Source organism: Setaria viridis, chromosome 6 (assembly GCF_005286985.2).
Source record: "Setaria viridis chromosome 6, Setaria_viridis_v4.0, whole genome shotgun sequence".
NCBI lineage: Eukaryota > Viridiplantae > Streptophyta > Magnoliopsida > Poales > Poaceae > Setaria > Setaria viridis.
In genome coordinates, this window is record NC_048268.2 from 25,937,282 (window position 1) to 25,956,365 (window position 19,084).

At 43.0% G+C, this 19,084-nt stretch overlaps 2 protein-coding genes across 4 annotated transcripts; both read left to right on the forward strand.

Moving 5' to 3' along the window:
• Positions 1-3,826: 3,826 nt before the first annotated feature.
• LOC117862177 (uncharacterized) lies at positions 3,827-7,576 on the forward strand. The gene is made up of 2 exons (XM_034745704.2): positions 3,827-6,361; positions 7,102-7,576. The coding sequence occupies exon 1, from the start codon at positions 3,900-3,902 to the stop codon at positions 6,009-6,011; it is 2,112 nt and encodes a 703-aa protein (XP_034601595.1). The 5' UTR covers positions 3,827-3,899; the 3' UTR covers positions 6,012-6,361; positions 7,102-7,576.
• A 5,792-nt stretch (positions 7,577-13,368) lies between these two features.
• On the forward strand, positions 13,369-17,199 carry LOC117859767 (heavy metal-associated isoprenylated plant protein 23). Of its 3 annotated transcripts, none has more exons than XR_004641293.2 (3): positions 13,369-13,952; positions 15,122-16,816; positions 16,910-17,199. XR_004641293.2 is itself a non-coding variant. In XM_034742950.2 (2 exons), the coding sequence occupies exons 1-2, from the start codon at positions 13,805-13,807 to the stop codon at positions 15,406-15,408; spliced, it is 435 nt and encodes a 144-aa protein (XP_034598841.1). In that variant the 5' UTR covers positions 13,369-13,804; the 3' UTR covers positions 15,409-17,199. The 3 variants fall into 3 exon arrangements, 1 of the variants encoding a protein (XP_034598841.1); XR_004641294.2 differs by having other exon boundaries at positions 15,122-15,672; XM_034742950.2 differs by having other exon boundaries at positions 15,122-17,199.
• Positions 17,200-19,084: the final 1,885 nt, after the last annotated feature.

Genomic DNA, 19,084 nt, shown 5'->3' on the forward strand with positions numbered 1-19,084 from the left:
TAAAGGCGAGTTTTCTACCAGTGTGTAACTCCGGTTGCAACCTTTTGTGCGAAGCGAGAATGAAAGCGCAAGTGAGGTACCCAGTAGGTGTGGTCTACTTAAGATGTAGAGTGGATTCTAGCCGTTTTCCTGAACCGGTCGTTACAGTGTTCTTTTTCTCAGCAGCAGGGCTTGTCTTGGTACCTTTCCCAACCTGCAAACGATCATGAATACTAATAGGATAGCCTACTTCCGTTTCAGTTTTGACACTGATAGAACCTCCACTAGAGCCGCCATAGGAGTCAAGTCCAGAAACCCGATCCTTCCCTGTCCATGTCATGGCTGGTGCTTGTGCATTAAGATCAGGTGGGCCAGTTTCTACTGCCATCTTCTGAACGCCTCTTGCTAGTTCATCAGATATTGCCCTTGGAACCCCTGCATGCTTATGGCCTGTCTCCTCTTCTTCTGCAGGAACTAGCACGTCTCCCTTGTGCTTCCATTGGCTTCCTTTACACACACACACACTTAAAACCCTTCTCTGAGACAATGTTCAGAAAAAAAAATTTATCACTCAAATCCTGGGCTGGAATTGGCTCCTTCAAACCCCATGCCGTACTCAAGTTTGCATGCATAGCTAGCTGATTGCATCTCTGATCCGAACAGTACCGATCAGGCGGTAACCACTTCTTCTTTATCTCCTCCTCCATATCCCCCATATCAGTCTCAATGATATCATCATCTTTCTCCTGTATCTTCTTCATGAGCAGTGCTGAAAGAATTCCACTGGAGGCCTTGAGGCAATACAACAAACACCTTGTGTGCAGGGTGGAGCAAGGATCAATTCGTAACATTGTTAGTGGCTGACTTTGCAAGTAGATCTTCTCTCCTTTTCTGAGTCCTTCATCTCCCTCTATAACCTGCGTCTTGACACATCAAATTACTGCCTGTAATCACCTGTAATTTTGCTTTCTTGAAAGCATGGGGCGTGGGTTCCTTCCTCTCTTCATGACTTGCTTTAGCGGCACCAGGTTGAGATCGTGGTGCGCTCCCAGGACCCGGATCGGGCGGATTCTTGTAGACATCTTCCAGAATGCTGGCTACTTTCAACTTTAGGCCATCTACCCTCTGTCTTAGGATCCGGAATAGAACTACAAGATCACTTGATATTTCAGTAGCTCTATTGGCTCTATTTCGGGTTCCTGCATGGTCTTGAGATTTTGCTTGGATGGGTTTGACGCTTTCTCTTTGGTGGTTCGATTTCTGTTGGTTTCGGGTTTCATGGAATTGGCTATGGCGATCTACAAGATGGGGTTTCAGATCGCCTGGGCGACGAACAGACGTGGACGGTTCGGCTCTCATGTTTTAACATGAGTATTTCCTTTAGATGCCCCACACATGCATATCTAATTTCACATTCATGTATTCAGGTACAAACCCTAGCTAAAGAAATGGCGTTCCTTAAGAAATCAAGTATGCAACCATTTTCTTTTATCAAGAATTGCCAAGAACCGAAGGACAGAACGTTTTTATTGGAATTTTGCATATTTTTGGAGCTGAGAAAGGACATGTCCATTCTCGATTTTTCTCCTTTTGAATTAAATGCAAGAACGTCACTTAAACTTTGTCGTGGAATGTCATCTAGATTCACGAGTTTAGAAATGGTAAATATGGGTCTATAAACTTATTAAATAGTATCATTTAGGTTCAACAAAATATATATGTATGATTTTGACTTATCAACTATAAAGTATATATGTTAAAAAATCTAAAAAATTTACGATGTTAGGTTAACATGTGGCTAATATTTTTGAACAAAAATTTATATATAGTCCATGTTTTAAACGTTTAGGGCAACAACAATGCATATAGTCTAACTGGTCTTTATTCATGCGACTTACGTTACCCCTATTTCTTTGCCACAATGTTGAGCCATATGTATGGACTATAAGCGTGGGTCCTACTTGTAAATAAAAATCAACCGTCCCATTCCTCATCCCGTTATCCTCTCCCGTAGCGCTCCTCCCTCCTGAAAGAGCCGCCACCTGTCCTCCCAAAGCGCCGTTGTCACCCGTCCTCCGCTCTTCACCCGACTCCTTCCCTCCCCCCACCTCCCTTCCTTGCAGTGGCCTTCCCTCTCCCCAGATGGAGCACCAAGGTCCTCCTATTTCCTTCCCCCCGCTTGGGAGAGGGGAGATCAATTTCAGGCCGGATCCATGTTCCGACCAAGAGAGCAACTTGGGCCTTCGGCGAGGAGAGGAGCACGACGTCCCGGCGTCGAACTCGACGGCTTGGGCCTCCCTGGGTGTGGCGGCGGGTACTCCTCCCCTTCATCGAGGTTGTTTGTTGCGGGTACTCCAACTGCCATGAAGGATGAAGCAGCCAATTGCTGCCGGAGTTGGTTCTTCGCCGCTGTTGCTCCTCCAGGGCTAGATCTCGTCGCAGAAAGAGGTCGGGAGCTTGAGATCGAGATGGCCACCGGCCGCTGCTCCGTTCCCCTCCTCTTAGCGCCACCACAGCTCGCCCATGCGCTGCCAACCGCCCGATCTGGTGCGCATCTCGTCCTCGTGGTGGATCTAGCACATCTTATCGAGTTCATGTTGGTGGCGGGAGGAGCAGCTGCAGCGAGTCGCCGTGGGTGGGAGGAGATGCCAGGAGAGAGAGAATATTAATTTTTTGTCCATATGGTCGGTCCTTATACCATATAGACCTATAAAGACCACTTTACCTCTACATTGTGGCTGCCCTTAATCGGACCTACGAGAGTGCATTTGGGAAACATAAATAATTCGGATGTGCTGGCACCCGAACATCCGATAAATTGTTTTTATCGAACGCTCCATCGCAACATTGAAAAATAACTATCGAAACATCAAAAATCAACACTTGCAACAACGAGGATTGCAACACTTTTACGTGCATGAAACATCTCGAATCGCTTTGTGCAACATTCAAAATAGACACATTGCAACAACAAAAAAACATCTCTTACAACATTACAACAACGAAAGAAAAAGAGACCGAAACAAAGAAAACAACTGTATGCAACATCATGAACAAGTTGGTGCAACACCCAATTGCTGGCAAGTCAGACTGTTGAAAAACAAATGAAACATCAAAATCCATTGTTGCAACATCCAAAATAACTACTGCAACACCACCCGTCGCTGCTGCCGGAGCACACAACGGCGCTGCTGCCGCTGCAAGGGTCGCGCCACTCGTCGGTTGCGGGCACCACAGCCGCCGGGCTCGGCCACTCGCTGGCCGAAGGCGCCGTCGCCGCCGAGCCCGCTGCTTGCTGGCTACACGTCAGGCTCCGTTGTTGCCGCTGGAAGGCACCACATGGCCTCGACGTGCCAAGGTCTCGAGGCAGCAAATTCGGTAGCGAGGGTGTGGATCCGGCCATCCATGGGGCGGATCTGGTTGCGAACCGCCGGAGACAACCACCGCCGCTATGGACAACCAAAGAGCAGCACGAGGGGGAAGGGGGAAGGAGAGAAGGAGGGAGGGGCAGTGTGCTGCTTGTCAGCGGCCTTCCCGGCGATGCCCGCGGTGGAGAGGAGGAGCAGCATCAGCAAGGAGAGGATGGAGTGGAAGAGGTGCGCGGAGAGGATGGAGCAGATCAGAAGGAGGATGGATAGGAAAGAAGAAAAGGATAAGAGGAATCAGTTGTTCTGGTGGTTGTGGGCTCCACGTTGAGATATTTTTGATGAGTAGCGTCCGACGCGTCGGACGTCCGAGTTGTATCATTTCCGTAAATAATTTGTCGATCATATTTGCATGCTACGATGTGACAATTTTCCGGACAATGGCTAAACGCGTTTCCTGAGTCTAAACGTTCCGTTGAATGAAACGCGCTGCAAGCAAAACCCTCCTAAACCCACGAGACAAACCATGGGGACAAAGGAGTGAGTAGCTCCCAAATGTCTGGCCTCCTCCCCTCCCGCCGCCACCTCTCCTACGCCTCCGCCTCCGCGGCCTCTCTCAGCGAGCTCACCTCCCTCATCGCCGCCGGCCGCTTCCACCGCTCCGTCGACCTCGCCAAATCCCTCCTCCTCTCCTCCCATCCCCCCGCAGCCAATGTCCCCGACATCTACCACGCCCTCGCCGCCGCCGCCGACGACGACTGTCGTGGTGACCTTCCCTCTCACTCCTTTCTCTGCGATGCCTCCTCCGCCCTCGTCGTCGCCTCCGCGCGCCTCCGCCAACCCGACGGCGCGCTCCGCCTGCTCTCCCTTCTCGCCAGCGCGGGCAACGGCGCCGACGCCGGCGCCGCGCGCGCGCCGCTGCCGTCCCTCTCATCCTGCAACCTCCTCCTCGAGTCCCTCCTCTCCCTCGGCCGCCACGCCGACGCGCGCGCCGCGTTCGGCGTCCTCGTGGCCGCCGGGGCGCGCCCGGACACCTTCGCGTGGAACAAGGCCATCCAGGCCTCCGTCGCGGCGGGGGACCTCGATGAGGCCGCCGGCATGCTGCGGCGGATGGGCCGCGACGAAGGGGCGCCTCCGCCCGACGCGTTCTCGTACAACGTGGTCATCGCGGGGCTGTGGAGGGCGGGGAAGGGTGACGACGCCCTCAAGATGTTCGATGTAATGGCGGAGAGGGGAGTCGCGCCGAATAGGATCACATACAACACAATGATCGATGGGCATGTCAAGGGCGGGGACCTGGAGGCTGGTTTCAGGCTGCGGGATCAGATGCTCCATGCTGGCCCAAAGCCCAATGTGGTCACTTACAATGTGCTGCTATCAGGGCTGTGCCGTGCTGGTAGGATGGACGGGACGAGAGCATTGTTGGATGAGATGGCATCACATAGATTGGTGCCGGACGGTTTCACATACAGCATTTTGTTTGATGGTATCACGAGAAATGGAGATTCACGGACCATGCTATCTTTGTTTGGCGAGTCTTTGAAGAAAGGTATCATGATTGGGGCTTACACTTGCAGCATCTTGCTGAATGGTCTGTGCAAAGAGGGAAAGGCTGCAAAGGCAGAACAGGTGTTGGAGATGTTGGTGCACACAGGACTGATCCCAACACGAGTGATCTACAACACTCTAATAAACGGTTATTGTCAGATTCGGGACCTTCAAGGGGCCTTCTCCATCTTTGAGCAGATGAAATCACGTCACATTAGGCCAGATTACATCACCTACAATGCAATAATAAATGGTTTGTGTAAGGCAGAGATGGTGACCAAAGCAGAGGATTTGGTGATGGAGATGGAGAAGAGTGGAGTGGATCCGAGTGTGGAAACCTTCAATACACTGATTGACGCTTATGGGAGGGGTGGGCAACTCGAGAAATGTCTCATTGTTCTATCTGATATGCAAGAGAAGGGTATAAAGTCAAATGTTGTCTCTTTTGGTTCAGTTGTCAATGCTTTTTGCAAGAATGGAAAAATCCAGGAAGCTGTAGCAATCTTGGATGACATGGTACACAAAGATGTTTTGCCAAATGCACAGGTTTACAACTCAATCATTGATGCTTATATAGAGTCTGGTGCCATTGAGCAGGCTTTTGTTCTTGCTGAGAAGATGAAGAATAGTGGAGTATGTGCAAGTATAGTTACCTACAATTTGTTGTTAAAAGGCCTTTGCAAAAGTTCACAAATAGATGAAGCTGAACAATTGATCTGCAACTTAACAGATCATGGGCTAAGACCTGATGTTGTCAGCTACAATACTATAATATCAGCATGCTGTAACAAGGGTGATACTGATAGAGCATTGGAGCTTCACCAAGAAATGCACAAGTATGGCATCAAACCTACACTGAGAACATACCATACACTTCTTAGTGCATTGGGTAGTTCAGGGAGAGTACATGATATGGAAAGTCTGTATCGGCAAATGTTGCACAAGAACGTGGAGCCTAGCAGTAGCATATATAGCATCATGGTTGATACCTATGCAAGATGTGGCAATGAATTAAAGATGGAATCTCTTAAGAAAGAAATGTCAGAGAAAGGAATCGTCATTGATGACACAGAAAGAACTAACTGTGAGCTAGATAGGAGTATAGCAAGTCCAGTTTGATTGCATTGTTTTGAAATGAACAGGCTGGAGGGCTGCCTATTGTGTTAATAGAAAAAAAAGAGTTTCAGAGTTAGTTTAATTGTACAGATACAAAAAGGAATAGCATTATCCAGCTCCAAAGGATGCTAACTGTTAGGTATATTTGTCCTGAATTTTTTGCTCCTGCTAAGAATGTGATCATTGGTTTCTTTTTTAGTCTTCTCTAGCAGTGTAGTTGGATCAAGTTTTGTTATTTCTCTATTTTGAAAAACTCGGGCACCATGCTCCTGCTCCTTCGTTACTTCGTATGTTGCAAGGACGACAGAGGATGTTATTTGAAAATTTGGTCACTGCACCTCAAGAACCGAATGGTATAGTTGACCGCTTTTTCCTTATCTTACTTTGTTTCATGGCACATGTTTTAACTTACGTACTGCGACATCTTTTGTTTGACATATCTCAAATGAAAAATCCTTTACTGATGAAGTGTGTAAACACTTGTTACTTGTTGGATTGACAACTAGTTGGTATCATATTTGATCTAAATATAGATGTTGTGTAACTTAATATGGTGTGCCAAGAAAATAACTTGCTAACAATTGCTGTCACTTTTGTTGATTTGTGATTTTCTACTGTGATTTATTTAATTTATGACGCCTATCATAGGTTGAAAGTGAATGAGTGAATCCAAAAGTGCAAGGTGTTAAAACTGATGCTACTGTAAGGTTGTTTTCCTGTTACTGGAAAAACAAGTAGTACTAGTTTGATGTTTCACATGTCTCTAAAGATGTGTGTTCATACCTTTTTTTATCAATACTCAAAAGTTGAAACTATCCTTTGGTGGTATGGTACCTACTTATTGCTCGACTTATTGGTTTGGATAGCTGCAGTGTACCTTGAAAATTAGGACTAGCAACTTTTGATGAGTGTTGCTACATCATAGCTAGATTCTTCTATGCTGTGATTTGTTAATGTGTATATGGCAATATGCAGTTCATTACAATTGGATCCAACTTTTCCTTTTGCATCTCTTTATGTGTATCTACGTTCTTGTTGTTGTTTTTTTTTCTGAAACCTTATAAAATTTTGCATTCATTTCACTTTTTTGCAGTTCTGATATTCATTCATGACAGAATTTTCTGTCCACCAGAAGAGAAGGTGCAGTACATCTCCAACTAAGATCAGCTTATCCACTCCCTCTTCATTTGGAGTAGTCTTGGACCCTTGGAGGATAGTTTTTCCTAGAAGTTGTCAGCTCCTTAAATGTGTGTCATTTACTGCAAGAAGATAGTACTGTACCAAGTAGCACGATATATAAAACAAGTCGCTGTGATTTTCTTTAGAAAGCTTTTAGCCTTTTGCTAAGCTGGCATATCTATTTGCTCCTTAGACTTAATTGTTAGAATGTGTATGTGTGCTGCCTGTATTGCGTGTGTGGGCCTGTCACTTGAGTCACAGCCAGGCCCAGGCCGGCCCTTGTGGGCGCCGGCCCCTAGGAGATTAGGGTTAGGCGCCACCCCCCAGGCTGGCGCCTATATATATGTAACCCCTGGTTCATCCCTAATTAATCTATTATTCCACGCATATTGCTTTCCTACATTAATATTTGTTATTCAGTCCTCAAATGGATCTCAACTAAAGGTTTGTGTTGACCTATAAAAAAAGGTTCATGTGAAGATTTGGCCAAACCATCTGAACCATCTGTCACTTGACAGATTAGTTTCAGAATCTCAGATTTGGCCAAACACTCTGTCACTTGACAGATTAGTTTCACAATCTGATGCTCTAAATTTTTATATATGGCTACAGCATCTGTCAATGGTCCAGGCTAATAACTATTCATGTTAGTGTTCACAGTAGTTACTTGCCTATATCAGTTTTATACCTGTAGCACTTATCAGTTAAATGGTAAAATATTTCCTGCCAGCTTTAGCCAAGTAGTCATTCAAGAGCTGTATTTACATGCTGCACATTACCATTTCCAGGTTCACTGTCTGGTCGACTAGATGTCTGCAATTGGCAATGGACTTATCTCTTGGTTTTTCTGTTTGTCACTGACAACAATGAGAAAGTTATTGCTAAGTTACATGGTTGTGGATTGTACTTCCTGAAACAAAAGTTGCTATGAGAGTAAATGACAGAATCCCCCAAGAATGATTCAACATGCTACTATAGATCAATGAGTAGTCATCGTCATACGTATATCATATGACAACTTCCGGCAGGAGTGAACTCAACAGTGATGGCCACCCACACAGTGCCTGGCTGCAAAAGGTAATTTCTTCTAGATTGGAGGTCAGGTATAAGTTCAGGGAAACGCATGGTGACATGGCAAAATATCTGCAAACAGTATAGTATGATGGCCTGGGTGTTCTACATCTAAAGCTAGCTGGTTGTGATTTGCAGCTGAGATGATGTGGTTGCAAAAGGTACATTATGGACGCAATTGTAGATCCCTCCAAATTGATTTTGAGCCTAAGTTCCAGCCATGTTTGACACCTTGTCTAGGGTCCACATTGATGATGGAAAAGTTGCTCGTTTGGGGGGAATTGGGTAGAACCGTAGAAGGTGCCGCAGTGAGAAATGTAGCGCCTGACTTATGGGAGCTTAGTTACTACTAAAACAAAGATGCGGATGATGGTCAAACAAGCTCTTAGCCAGGATCAGTGTATCAAGGGTATTATCAGCCTGTTGTCAGTGCAAACTTAATCAACAGAGTATATCTTCACGAAAATGTTGGCAACACAGTGCAACAGCAATGGACAAGCTCAGGTGAGCACAGTGCTAAATCAGCATTCAAGATAACTTTTTCAAGCATTGGATACAGCTTTTGGTCTGAATTTTGTATACTGGCTCTTGAGAGGCAGCTTTGGACAGCAGAGCATACGGAAATACATGGGTTAGAGTCACAGCTTATGCAATGACGTGACGAAGAACCTGAAACAGCAGGCCACCTTACCAATTGCTATAACCTTCCAGGTGAATCTTCAAGATTGGTGGTTACTCCAAGATGATTGGCGCAGAAACTCAGTTGTCTCCATGTGAACAAACCAGGCGAGAAGCTCATGACTGCAAGACTGGGTGCTAGCTGGTGTTCTAGGCACCTCGGTAGCTTAAGGTCGCAACCATAGTCCGCTTATCGTTTTTTCGCTTCATGTTTCTGTCAGGGTTATTACCTTGTTAGTACTGTTTGATTTCATGGCAAAACAACTATAACGGTGAGTACAGGCATCTGGTGAGTTCCATTACTTGTTTATATTTAATATTTTGGATGTGAAAATAACTTTATGAACGCCGCAACAAACTAGTGTTGTCCACAGGACCAAAGCCATGAGGCAAAACAAAAGGGAAAGAACAGAATATTCTGTCTTTTTATGTTTTATGGAGTGAATATTCTTGAATATACGAGTTTTAACAAATAGATATTTGTCTTGGATATGTGTGTTGTATCTTTTTCAACGTCCCAGTTGTGCATGTGCTAAAATATGTACTGTGGCATATTCTCTGAATTTCTGTAGAGATAAAAGGTAGGACTGATGGGAGCCTAAACGGTAGCGGGGGGTACGGGGCTCTGCATTCTACAAGGGTCATCAATGGAGAATTAGCCATTCCTTTGAACTGAAGCAGGTAACGACGGGCACTCTAGCCCGCTGGTAGCGATTAACCGTGACAGTTAAATGCCGGGGGAAATTTGACAGAGAGAATAAACGTATAAATAAATGAGCAAAATTATTGAAGCCTCCACGTTTGAAAAACGTCAAAACTGAATGAAATAAAAAGGACATATATGCACCAGCCGGTAATCGAATCCGGGTCTGTACCGTGGCAGGGTACTATTCTACCACTAGACCACTGGTGCTATTCCTTTAGTTTAGAATTGGAAATCTTTGTTAAACATTATGTATTTTTACATTTGAACAATGCGTGTGCTTTCAAGTTCATGCTCATTAAAGCAAAGGTCCGATTTTGTAAACAAGTTGTTCGTGAGCTCATCCTAAAGGGTTGCTTACCTTATTACCTAGTTTATACGATGCACAACCTCCGCATGTTTTGCACTGAAAATTTTCTCTATGAATACAACAATAGCAGTGACTACATCTACATGCATCTGGTGAACTCATTACTTATTTATTCCAATATTTTGAATGCAAAATGCTATGGGCCTGTTCGGCTGGACTTATAAGCCTGCTGAAAAGTTGAAACGGCTGATTTGTTGTGAGAGAAAAATATTGTTCGGTGACTGATAAGCCGGCTGATAAGCTGAAGCGAACAGGCTGTATATCAATGATGCAGCAAGTTAGTGTTGTTGATTGAGCAAAGGCCATGAGGCAAATCATAATTGAACACTCTGTCTTTTATGTTTTGTAGAGAGTGAATGTTTTGTAATGGAAGAGTTTTTCTTCTTACACTTCCCCAAATTTAAAAATGGTATCCTTTTTGGATATGCGCAGTGCAGTATCATTTTCAACGTCCCAGTTGTGCATGTTGCTAAAAGATGTGCAGTGCAATTTCTCTGTAATCCTAAACGGCACGACAACTAGGAGTTTGAGACAATTAAATACGGAGGGAAATGAGATTGGAAGAATGAATAAACAATATAAGGAAGTAAAGATTATCTAAGCCTCCACTTTGAAAAAGCGTGTAAAGGAAGTGGCTAATTTTGCAGTGAAATTGCGAAGGCAGTGACTAATTGACTAGTGAAAGGAAAAGAAGGGATCAAATAGGGCAAAAAATAAAAAATAAAAACGAATGCAACAGCCACCAGCAAGGAAAGAAGAAGTAAATAGTGGGAAAAGGAAAACAAAAAAGATGCACAAGCCACGAATCGAACCCGGGTCTGTACCTAGGGTACCATTCTACCACTGGTGCTAACAGCTTTGAAATCCGTTGAATAATTGAACAAATAATAACACCAGGAATCTTCTTTTCAAAACTCCAGACATTTGTTAGGATTCGGTGCTTTTATAACTCAAAAATGCAGTTAGAACAAACCAAAGAAATGCTTCATTTTTTAAACAAATTGTTCATATTCATGGTATGAAGGTCCATGTTGGAAAGTCGACCTTTTCCCAGCTTTGTACCCAATCAAGGTTCCAAAAATAGTTGCTTGCGAATATTAAATGTGTTGCATCAATTAACAGTAAATTTGATCACAAAATATTCATGCTATTCTTTCCCTGTTTTCTCGTATGAACTATGCCTCTGTACGTGCACGCCAGTAGTGACCTCTTTGGGCGCCAATAATCAAGCCAGGAAGCTTCATCAGGAAAAAGCAGGGCAGAGAATCACGCCCAGCTGATCATTGGTGATGGCCAAGAGCTCTCCGATGGCGACGGCTACATGCCCTACGGAACTAACATCCTCTCAAGTCCTGATCAGTCGCCACCGGCCGGCAGGCCGGCGACGATGCTCCAAAATCTCAAATTCCTCTCCAAAAGAGTGGCTCTATTTTCATGCTTCCAGCATCGTCGCTTCTCAAAAAGCTTTGCTAGTGATGGTTCCTGTTACCCAGCATGCATGCCTGATGCATCAAGATCGACATCGAAACGATGCGCCGCAGTAGCCTTAGCTTGACCAAATAATGGCCATATATTCAAACAGATTAAGTGATGCGCAAATCAGCCGCGCATCGAAAGAAAAATGTATAGGCAGTGGTGTTCTGGATTTTTGATAACTTGAAGCTAGCCAAATAAATAATCAGCCTTGTTTTTGGTGCATTTTTTTCATAATGTTTTCTCTTTCTAAATAATTTGAGTGATCAGAAATGCACATTAGGCACTAATAGAGAAATCAGCTAACATAGCTAGAAATATGTCTTAGATCATATCGTACATCTCAAGGGTTCTAGACATGACAAAGGCATTCCTTAGCAAACATGACAGCGTGTTCTGCCAATAATTGCAAGGTATATGTTCCGTTTTGGGTAGAAGCTCACTGTTTAGTCCCACACTCTACAGCTAGCATACGCACCGCCTCATCACCAAAGTTCTCATATTCCGTCACCTTTCATCCTTTCCGGCACAGCCAGCTACCACGCATGCAAAGGCCTAGTCTAATTGGTTCCCAAATGATCATATGCATTAACAGAAAGAAAAGAGAAATTCAAAGTTACCCACATGTATATCTTGTGACATCGTGTTTGGAAGTTAGGAAAATCGTGTTGTCAATTAAGCAGCAGGTACGGTGTTGCCCTGAAGAATTACTGCGACAAGTACTCAATTGGAACTCATGTGTTTCATATAGTTGGCTTATGCGCGCTTCGAAAACTCCATTCCAAGAAATAAAATTATTTTTAGCCGTCCCTTATTGATTCAGTGGTGCATGTATCTAGAATAGATAGGTAAGATCTGATACTCTTCAATCAAAAAAGATCTTCCAACGGTTTTCCGTTGCTCTTGCTCCAGCTGCTGTCTCTTCTGATTGGTACGATTCAGTCTAATGGTGAAATCTTTTAATTCAGAAGAATCTCTTACTGAGGTTGAGAGCTTCATGGTGTGTGCAACTTTATCTCACTCGCCAAGCACAACTTTTCACGTGAAAAGAGAGTGCACGGAGTAAAGAAAAGACATCCTAGAGAATGGCTATACAATCAAACTAGTAACTTTAGAAAATCACCTTTTATTGAAAAAATCGTCATGATGCTCAAATTGATCTTCCGAACCTTGAAAAATCAAGCACATTATTTTTTTAAAAAAATATTGTGAATAGTCAGCTTCATTTGCTTGGACAGTTTGTAATAAACTAATGGATCAGAATTCCTGCAGTTTTTCTTGAAAAGGAGGAACTCTCAAAACTCAGAGAGTGGATTGCTCGATCGGTCAGCATTTAAAGACCGACATCTCTTAATTCCCTAGGGGGTCTAGCGGCCCTTTCACATCCTCCCATTCTCTACTTTGGAGGTGCACCGATGAGGTCGGATTGCTCTTGTAGTTTTAGGGCTTTTGGCTAGGCTAAAGTTAAATCTGCCCATACTGTGATTTTTCTATGTAATATCCTAAAAAGTAGCAGTATACAGTAGTACAATGCATATGTGACAACTTCGTTCTTTGTTCTTTAGGTAGATGATTGATGTGTAGATAATCATACCGTTTCCTTTTTCACTATTTTAGTTTTGCAGAAATTACTGCATATGGCTTCGCTACTAGAGAAAAGTTGTCCTTTTAGATGTGTATGTAGTCAGGGTAGTCAATATCATTCTATGGGCACCTCTTCTGCCGGATCAAAAGAAGAGTAGTCAAATACGTTACTGAAAACTAAGCGGTGAAGGATGTAGATTGATGCCTTTGGACAGATAGATTAGCGTGGGAATAAGTATATGATATAGTAGCATACTTTATTGAAATGGTCGGTCATATATGCCTTTATTTGGGAGATTAGGGATCCATCTCCCCTTCCGAAAGCAAAAAAAGTCCATAGCATATTAGAGCAATCTTGTCTGATTTGTGAGATCGAGTGCTGTAGCAGCAGCCAATGTAGGAAGAATGGCGCATCTTGGCATCTTGATGGAAAAGCTTTCTCCGATCCCGTCAACAACCTATATAGCTCATAGGTAGGCGGCAGCCGTGCATGGTTGTTGGTTACATAAACCTGAGCCTTGGGCCTTAGCATTGTTAGAAGCAAGTCATACCACAGCTAGCTCAAGTGAACTGAGCAACCGTTTCTTAATGCATTGCCCTTACCCTTTCCAGAGCTTTGCCTGGCCATTTCAAGGAAGAAGAAGGATTAGTGCGAGAGATTCTTCCAGCTTGAGTGAATCAGAGCTCTGTGTTATTATTAGAAAGCTGTAGCGGCGCAGTGAGTTCATCAACGGCACAATGGGAGGCGTGGTGTCGGCGCTGGCGGGAGCCAGCAGGGAGAGGCAGAGCAGGAAGAGGAAGCAGTTCAACACGGTGGAGCTGAAGATGAGGATGGACTGTGACGGCTGCGAGCTCAAGGTCAGGAACACCCTTGCCAGGATGAGAGGTATGGGTTTTGGATCTGCCTGAATTGTTTTGGCTGGATGTTTTCTTCTTCTTATCTCAGGACTCAGGAGTTTATAGTGTTTGGCAAACATGCTGCACATGATGCATGTGTCCCCCTAAAATAATGAGATCCAATAAATTAATGGTATGATCAGTCACAACAGTCTTCCCATGTTCAGGTTAACTATGTTCAGATGCGCTGCTCCAACAGAATTAGATTCCATACCACATTAGTTAGTGTCTTATGTGCTACTACACCCAAATCTAATTTTTCATCTTATGTTTAACCATGTGGGTTCCACGTGTATATGAATTGGTACACGTCAACCGCTTTAATGATACAAAGGATAGAGAGGAAGGTGAGAGAACGATGTTTTTGTTCTGTGTTGTTTAGAAAAAAAGAATTTTATTCCGACCTAGTTTTGCACTAAATCAATTATTATTGCAGTTCATGTCTCCAGCATTTAAATTAAATAACTCTCAAAGAGCAATATCAAACGAAGAAAATTAGGCACAATGTTTTTATTCTATAAAAGAGCTGTCTCGTAAATTCAAATTTTGTACGATGAGATTACTTCCGCACCATGAAATCCATAATGTACATTTGTTCCATGCACAAAATTAAATGATTATGGAATTACTCTGAAGGAATCAAAACTCAACCTGATCATCTCAAGAAGCCAAAGCTTCTCCGTTTATGATTTTCTAATCAAATATACGTGAAATAAGCAGGCTGACTTTAGTTTGAAAGCATGGGACTACTGATCAACTTAGTGAACTTAAGGCTCTTAAAACTACACGAGTCGCTCACTCACCAACCTCTGATTCCTTGAAGAACCTTATTCGAAAGCCGATTCATAACGGACCAGATTCCTGACGATGTGGTGGGTAGGAGTCAAACTCGTACCTTAAAAACATGGCGTCACAAGTTACACGTCGCTGGGCTATCGATCGATCCTTCCTTAGCATTGGTCACTTGGTCAGCAATTCAGCGTGGAAACCTTTTAGTTCGATGATTCTTTGTTGTCTTTTGCAAAAATTGCATGCATCAGCCGTATTCAAAGATTCCATTCTTCAAAATTTCCTCGCTCGTTTTCTGTTCTGAATTCAGTATCAATTAGGCCGGTTGGATTATTCCATTATTGATGAGATCTGGATGGATGGGTGCAGGGGTGGAGTCGGTGGAGATCAACCGGAAGCAGCAGAAGGTGACGGTGCAGGGGTTCGTGGAGCCGCAGCGGGTGCTGCGGCGGGCCCAGTCGACGGGGAAGCGTACGGAGATGTGGCCGTACGTACCCTACACCAACCCCTACGTCGCGCCGCCGGTGTACGACAAGAGGGCGCCGGCAGGGCACGTCCGCAGGGTTGACGCCCTCATCGCCCCCGCCGCCGGCCGCGAGGAGGACCTCTCCACCATCTTCAGCGACGACAACCCCAACGGATGCTCCGTCATGTAGAGTATGATATTGATACAGCAGGGCTCATCGATTCACAGATTCGACTGTGCAATGCCGTCTTGTTTGGATTTTTTTTAATAAAGGAATAGTTCAATATCCCGACCTCTACATCATGGTATAACATATCCAGAAGAAGGAACCACAAATGAATGAAAGAGTGAAGATCAAGGTACCGAGCTTATAGGCAAAGCCTATTACTAAACCACCACCCGTTCTTTGCGAAAATCTCCATTGTCGTGGTCTCCAAAGCTCGACAAGCTCCTGGTACAGTGTCCCAATCCTCCATCTTCTGCAATAAGGTCCAGAATCTGATCCACTGAGTAGCTCTGAAAAGAACCTGCACACAAGTTTGTTTATCTACTTTATCAAAAATAATGTCATTTCTACTGAGCCATATGACCCAACAAACAGCACTTACTCCTGTTAGAATAAGATTCTTTTCTTTCCACCCTACCCCTTGTAGCCATGACCCAAAGATATGAATGACATTATTTGGTTTTTCTAAGCCAAAGGTGGTATGAATTATTCTCCAAATTATCCTAGCCATGTGACACTCAAAGAAGAAATGTTGTATAGTCTCGTTATTACTATAGTAGCAACATTTCTCATTTCCATGCCAATTCTGTCTAGCCAAATTATGTAATAACCCTTCGGTGAAAGAGCCATAGGAAAACTTTAACCTTAAGGGGAAGTTTTAATTTCCATAAGAATCTGTTAATGGGAAGAATCCTTACATCCAGTATCGCTCTGTACATTGATTGAACAGAGAAGAGTCCATTTCTATTTAGTGACCAAATGAACATGTCTGGTTGGTCCACAACATGGAGACTTGCAATCTGAGCCACCAACTCATGCCAATTCATAAGATTGCTCTCCTGGAGCCATGACCTTTTTTATGGTGTCATGCTTCTTAGTTACCAGATTGTAAAGTGCTAGGTATTACTCGCTAAAGCTTGTATTTTCTAGCCACTTATCTTCCCAAAATCTTATTTGTTCCCCATTTTGCAATTTAAAGGTCATGTAATTAAGGAGGTCTTCTTTCACGTTCATTAACCCTGACAAAAAGTGTGAGTCTCCTGACTTTTTCTCTACCTGAGAGATTGTTTTGGAGCCTAAATATTTATTTTTTAGGATTTGTTGCCAGATTCCATCCCCATTAAGGAGCTTGAAAAGCCATTTACTTAGGAGAAATTTGTTTTGGGTTTCCAAATCCAAAATTCCTAGACCTCCTTACTCTTTTGGTCTACACAAGATATTTCACTTTGTTAATCTATATTTTCTTTTTTGCTCATCTCCTTGCCAAAAAAATTTGGACCTAAAATAATCCAATTTCTTAAGAATTTCTTTTGGAATTTTAAAGAAGGAAATCATGTACATGGAGAGATTGCTTAGGACTGAGTTAATCAAGGTTAGCCCGCCTCCATAGGAGAGCATCTTGCTTTTCCATGTGCTCAGTTTCCTTTCAAATCTTTTCTTTATAATTTTCCAATCTTTATTTCAGATTCGGGTGTGGTGCATTGAAATGCCAAGATATCTAAAAGAGGCCTCCCCAATAGGACATCCGAAGATGTCCATATACTCTTGTTGGGCCTCTTTCGCATCTCCATAGCAGCTCTTATGGAAGTTTATCTTGAGACCAGAAAGGTGTTCGAAGACTGTTAGCACAATCTTCATAATTTTTGCCTCTTCCAAGTTGTGATCCATAAAAAGAATTGTATCATCTGCGTATTGTAATATGGATAGGCCATCATCAACTAAATGTGGAATTAAGCCTGAAATTTGTCCATCCTCCTTCGCCCTTGCTATCAATGTTGTTAACATATCCGCAACTAGATTGAAGAGTAGCGGGGAGAGTGGATCGCCTTGTCTCAGGCCCTTTTTTGTTTGAAAAAATCTTCCAACATCATCATTCACTTTAATACTTACACTACCCTTTGAGACAAACGACTCTATCCATTTGCACCATTTTTCTAAGAAACCTTTTAGTCTTAGGTTTGTTGAAGGAAAGGCCAATTAACCTTGTCATAAGCCTTTTCAAAGTCCAGTTTCAGAATAACTCCATTTAGTTCTTTTTGTGTAATTCATGTAAGGTCTCATGCAAAATGACCACACCTTCAAGAATACATCTTCCAGGCATGAACACAGATTGAGTAGGGTGGATAATCTTGTCTGCAATTCCCATCAGTCTATTTGTTGCTACCTTTGTGAAAATTTTGAAACTAACATTAAGAAGGCATATTGGTCTAAACTATTGTATTTGAGTTGCCTCAGTTTTCTTTGGTAGAAGTGTTATAACGCCAAAGTTGAGGCTATGCAGAGGTAAGATGCCTTTATGGAAATCAACAAACAACGCCATTAGATCGTCCTTGACAACTTCCCAAAAAGCTTGATAGAATTCAGCTGAAAAGCCATCCGGTCCGGGCGCTTTGTTATATTCCATTTGAAAAATAGCATCCCTAACCTCTTTGTTAGAGAACTCAGCAATCAATGTTTCATTTTCATCTGTTGATACCTGTGGAATGTCGTCCCTTCAACTTTCGTCTAGAGTTAAAAGACTAGTCTCCGAAGATCCAAATAAACCATGGTAATAATTGGTGATATATTTCTTTAAATCCTCATCTCCTTCAATTATTTTGTCTCCATCTTTCGACTAGAAAATTCTTGTTTTTCTATGTTTCCCATTGGCTATAAGTTGAAAATATTTTGTATTACTATCTCCTTCAAGGAGATTTATGGTTTTAGATCGCTGGTACCCTTTTATTTCTTCCTTCCTAAGAAGTTGGATCAGCCTTGCTTTGAGAGTGTGTTTAAGATCAATCTCCCAAGACTGTAACACTTCATTTTTTGCCTTTTTATCCAGTATGTCTAACTTTGTAATAAGTTCCTTTTTCTCAAAGAAAAGGAAAATGGGCAACCAACCCCTTAGAAACTGACATAATCTTCTAATTTTATTTTGCCATCTTTCCATTGATGTTTTACCTTTATTCTCTTCCTTCCAAACCTTAGCCACCACATGGTAGAAATAATCCCCAGTCAAGTCAACCAACCCAATTCAAATTTGAACATTGGTTGTGTAGTGCTTAGAGTATGATCACCAAAGGATAAAAGAAGTGGTGTATGGTCTGATGTTAATTCTCTTGGTAGAGCATGTACTATGGCACGGGGAAATTTTAATTCCCATTCCATTGAGACCAATACCCAACCCAACCTCTCAAAAGTAGGTTCTAGGTGAATTGGTCCACGTGAATTGCCATCCCGTTAGCTCTATTTCTTTTAAATCCAAACTGTTCATAACAACACTAAAGAGAAAAGGCCATTTATCATCATAGCGATCATTGTTTTTTCTGAGGGGCTTCTAATAATGTTAAAATCTCCTCCAAGTAGGAGGGGCAAGGATTCATTTTGGCAATAGTGGACCAACTTAGTTAAGAAGCTTTGTTTTTGCTCATGTTGAGCAGCTCCATAAACTGGAATCAAATTTCACTAGAAGCCATCAATCTTATTCCTTACTTGAAATTTGATATAATAGTCCCCCTAGGAAATGAAGCCTATGACAAAAACAGCTGGATTGATTCCCAAAAGGATTCCACCCGAATGTCCCTTGGGTCCCATCCAACTCCATAGGAATTGTTTCCCACCGCAAATATTATTAAGCTTTGCATCTGTGTAATCGGCT

Bases quoted from the DNA above. Each gene is read 5' to 3' on its own strand.
- LOC117862177 (XM_034745704.2), top strand. From the start codon at position 3,900: ATGTCTGGCCTCCTCCCCTCCCGCCGCCACCTCTCCTACGCCTCCGCC.
- LOC117859767 (XM_034742950.2), top strand. From the start codon at position 13,805: ATGGGAGGCGTGGTGTCGGCGCTGGCGGGAGCCAGCAGGGAGAGGCAG. The intron at 13,953-15,121 runs GTATGGGTTTTG...GGATGGGTGCAG, and splicing joins CACCCTTGCCAGGATGAGAG to GGGTGGAGTCGGTGGAGATC.